This window comes from Opisthorchis viverrini (genome assembly GCF_000715545.1).
Source record: "Opisthorchis viverrini unplaced genomic scaffold opera_v5_1, whole genome shotgun sequence".
In the NCBI taxonomy this organism is placed as follows: Eukaryota; Metazoa; Platyhelminthes; class Trematoda; order Opisthorchiida; family Opisthorchiidae; genus Opisthorchis; species Opisthorchis viverrini.
In genome coordinates this window covers 2,803,739-2,806,970 of record NW_008751657.1, presented here as the reverse complement: position 1 = coordinate 2,806,970, position 3,232 = coordinate 2,803,739, and the positions used below count along the sequence as shown (strand labels likewise).

The 3,232-nt window shown below is 46.4% G+C and overlaps 1 protein-coding gene across 1 annotated transcript in view; it reads right to left on the bottom strand.

The window, feature by feature from the left end:
• Positions 1-1,156, bottom strand: part of T265_00042 (hypothetical protein) — a gene marked incomplete at both ends in the record, with an annotated part of 5,146 nt that extends 3,990 nt beyond the window's left edge. The window contains one exon of the mRNA XM_009163699.1: positions 1,004-1,156. Within this exon, the coding sequence (XP_009161963.1) occupies positions 1,004-1,156 (153 nt within the window). The remainder of the gene's footprint in view (positions 1-1,003) is intronic.
• Positions 1,157-3,232: the final 2,076 nt, after the last annotated feature.

Below are 3,232 nucleotides of genomic sequence, written 5' to 3'. Positions count from 1 at the left end.
GGTTGTACGGCAGTGAAGCATCAGTGCCAACACTGATGTTGCTGTCTTTGATGATGATGATTTGTAGTTACTGACATTGTACTTCTGGTATGAATAACATATACGGCAACGAGGGATCGGTGTTGAACACTGATATTACGGTCTCGATGATCATTTGGAATAATATGTGCTGATTTAGGCGACGTCTATTGTTCATTTGATTGAGTTGTATGGCATTTGCAGACAGACCTGAAGGCTGAGAACACAGCTCTGTTTTTTTCTTACATTCACCTCCGATCTAATTTTATTCGTCAGTGTGACTGTGTTTTTCCAGTAACCTTCAGTCAGGTCAGATCGATTGTTAATCAGCCACTGAAACCCTTGCTGTTGTATTGCGGCGAGACTTGGTCACTTCGGGCGGAGGATATCTTGACAACTTCGGGTCTTTGACCGTCGATGTCTCAGAACTATGGCTGAAATCGACAGGAACCAGCGAATTCGCAATGGTTTTATCAGGGGACGGGTCTTTAATCGAGCAGATGATACTACACTCAAAGAATGCTTCCGCCACTACTAGCTAAGGTACCTGAGGCATGTGTTACGCTCGCTAGAAACGCTGTCGTCCGCGTTTAATTTGGAGTGACAGAAATCTAGAGATTGACATAATCTGACACGACAGAAGGGAATGAAAAGTGTCTGGGTACTACTTGCCTTCCAGAATGGAGTCCATGTGACCCTGTCTGTGCTTGATTGAACAATAGGGCAGCTAGCGGATGTCAATGACATTAACGATATCGGTTGAAATCCAGATTTTTAATGGGGAATCCAGCTTGTGGGTGAGGCCAGCCTATAGTGAAAAGATGTGTTCCACCCATATTGTGAACTTCATAGATTCGCGTCCCACGAAACTTCACGGGAGTTTCGAACCTGCTAGGACGTCAAGAGGTCTCACTTTTTGACCATCGATGTCTTCAAAGCATTGCCAGAGTCTTGTGGGAACACCGGATCAGCAATGCCGAAGTACGTCGAATGGTATTCGGAAGAAACAACACCCTCGATAGATGTACTGACCCCACTGTATCGGTTGTGCTGGCTTGGTCACGTGCTGCTCATGCCAGTCAACCGAATTCCTCTGAGGGCTCTTCGCACAACCACGTGAAGGGTGAAAATGAGCCATAGACGGTCAAATAATGACTTGGCAGCGAAGTATGAAAGCTATTACCAGTGAAGTCAGCTGCGCTGGTCATTGCCGTCTTCCCGGATAGAGACTTTGAGACGGACCATATCATGGAGACATTATCAGACATGGCGCAGTCGCACCCTCAATGGCGCTCATGCACCCAAGCCATTGCCTTCAATGCGTAGCTCTCTTCCCAAACCGCTCACTTGACAGTCCACTGACTGCTGTTTTCACGCACGAATTTACCAGCTCCCGCCTCCGACGTGCAACTATCTACCTCACCTCCCCGATTCATCGGTAAACGAAACTGTGAGAGCTACAACCACTGAACGACAAGTACGAGGTTCCTACAGCTGACAATGTTGTTGATGATCATGACCATGATCGAAACCGCAACCTCCCGTCTAGTAGTTTGAACAGTTAACCGCTCTACCACGAGCGGCTCCTCGAAAGTCTGAATTGCTCGCACTTAGAATATAGTGTCTTCCATCCTTCAGTCACATAATCCACATCGCGCTGTCGCGTGTTTACTAGTTTCTCGGATGACAGATGGGAGTTCAACTCATCGTATAGACTGTTCTTCCTGTGAGCTACTTACAAGCTGTTAATAATTTAGGATTTGGAAATTTTCAGTGGGAGTTCTTGGGCGTTGATTGGATTTTCTTACAGTACGAACCCTCCCATAAAAATTCTTGAATCTCCTTACACCAATATCTCGATTACCTGACAGCGTTAGAGATGTAGGTACCCCGGTTGATTGTGGTTGGTTGACGCTGGTCCTCTTCCCTTTCACACTTGTTTCCATCATAAGGCTGTATTCAAGTAGTGACATGATTTTACGGTAATGAAGCACCAGTCCCTGGTGTTGCTGTCATCGACGATGATGAAGTTGATCAGCGGAAGTAATGCACTTTGACCTGCGTTCCCTTGGGGGATGGGTGGGAAATCGTTTAGCTCTAATATCCTTTCGGTGCCTAGCTGCCATGCCATTGGAAAGAGGTTCGAAGGCCATGATACTGACAGGTTGCCCAAGCCTGGACAAGAGTAGCCAAGATTCTGAGGTCGGATTAGAACCACAAACCTTCCGGTCCATTAGCTGGCGCCTTAACCACCGAGCTATCTGTCTGACCTTCATGCAATGGTTGCACTTTGAGTAACGCAGTTCTATTCAGTTTAACACGCTGGATCATTGTGACACTGAAGCTCAGCCGCAGTGTTAAGTTGGCAGCTACTTGCTGCATTACTGTAAGCGAGACTCTTGGCAGGTAGGTTTATGTAACGCCTAAGCTACATAGGATACAGACTGACAAAATCCTGGTGGGAATATCATGCATGGCTAGCTTACTGGGACTAGGCAAAGATGTCTGCTCCCTCCATTTTTATTCAACTTCTTCATTGTTGAAATAGTGAGGCGAATGCTGAACGGTTTTCAAAACTACGGTGTTCCACTCATTGCTGATGAGACCCTTATCAGTCTGGAGTACGTTGACACCGTCTTCATTTCGGAAGACGAATGCCAAGAACAAGCACTGGTGAGGAGTCTGTTCACTACGCCACTATGTTTCTGAATGTACCCAGCACCTACAAAGTTCAGAGTCATAGTTTAGCGCGTGAGGTTCCTGAAAATACCCTTTGCAATTCAATGAGGGGCACAAAAGCGGAGAATTTTACGTATTTCAGTGGTTCCACTAGCTCTGACGGAAATGTCTATTGAAGTCAGTGCGCAAACCTCAGAGGCTGGAATCACTTTCATTGGATTTGTGTCACTTTTGGCCTCAAAAAGACCTATCCCTGGGTCTCATTGTGGCGTACGCCAGTCTACAGTAAGGTCCGTGTTGTTGTATGGTTGCGATACAGTCTTTGCGGACAGATGATATGGGGCGTTATCAGGCTTTGGACCAGTGGTGTCTCATAAATGTAGTTGGCGTCGGATAGCGTTAATGAACTGGTGACGAGGTAACTGGAAAAAATATTTGGTTGTGCATCAGGTACTTCAGTGAAAAAGAATGTTCAGCACAATCAACTGCGGTGGCTCGACCATGAGCTGCGAATCCCAAAACATCGTCTACCGAG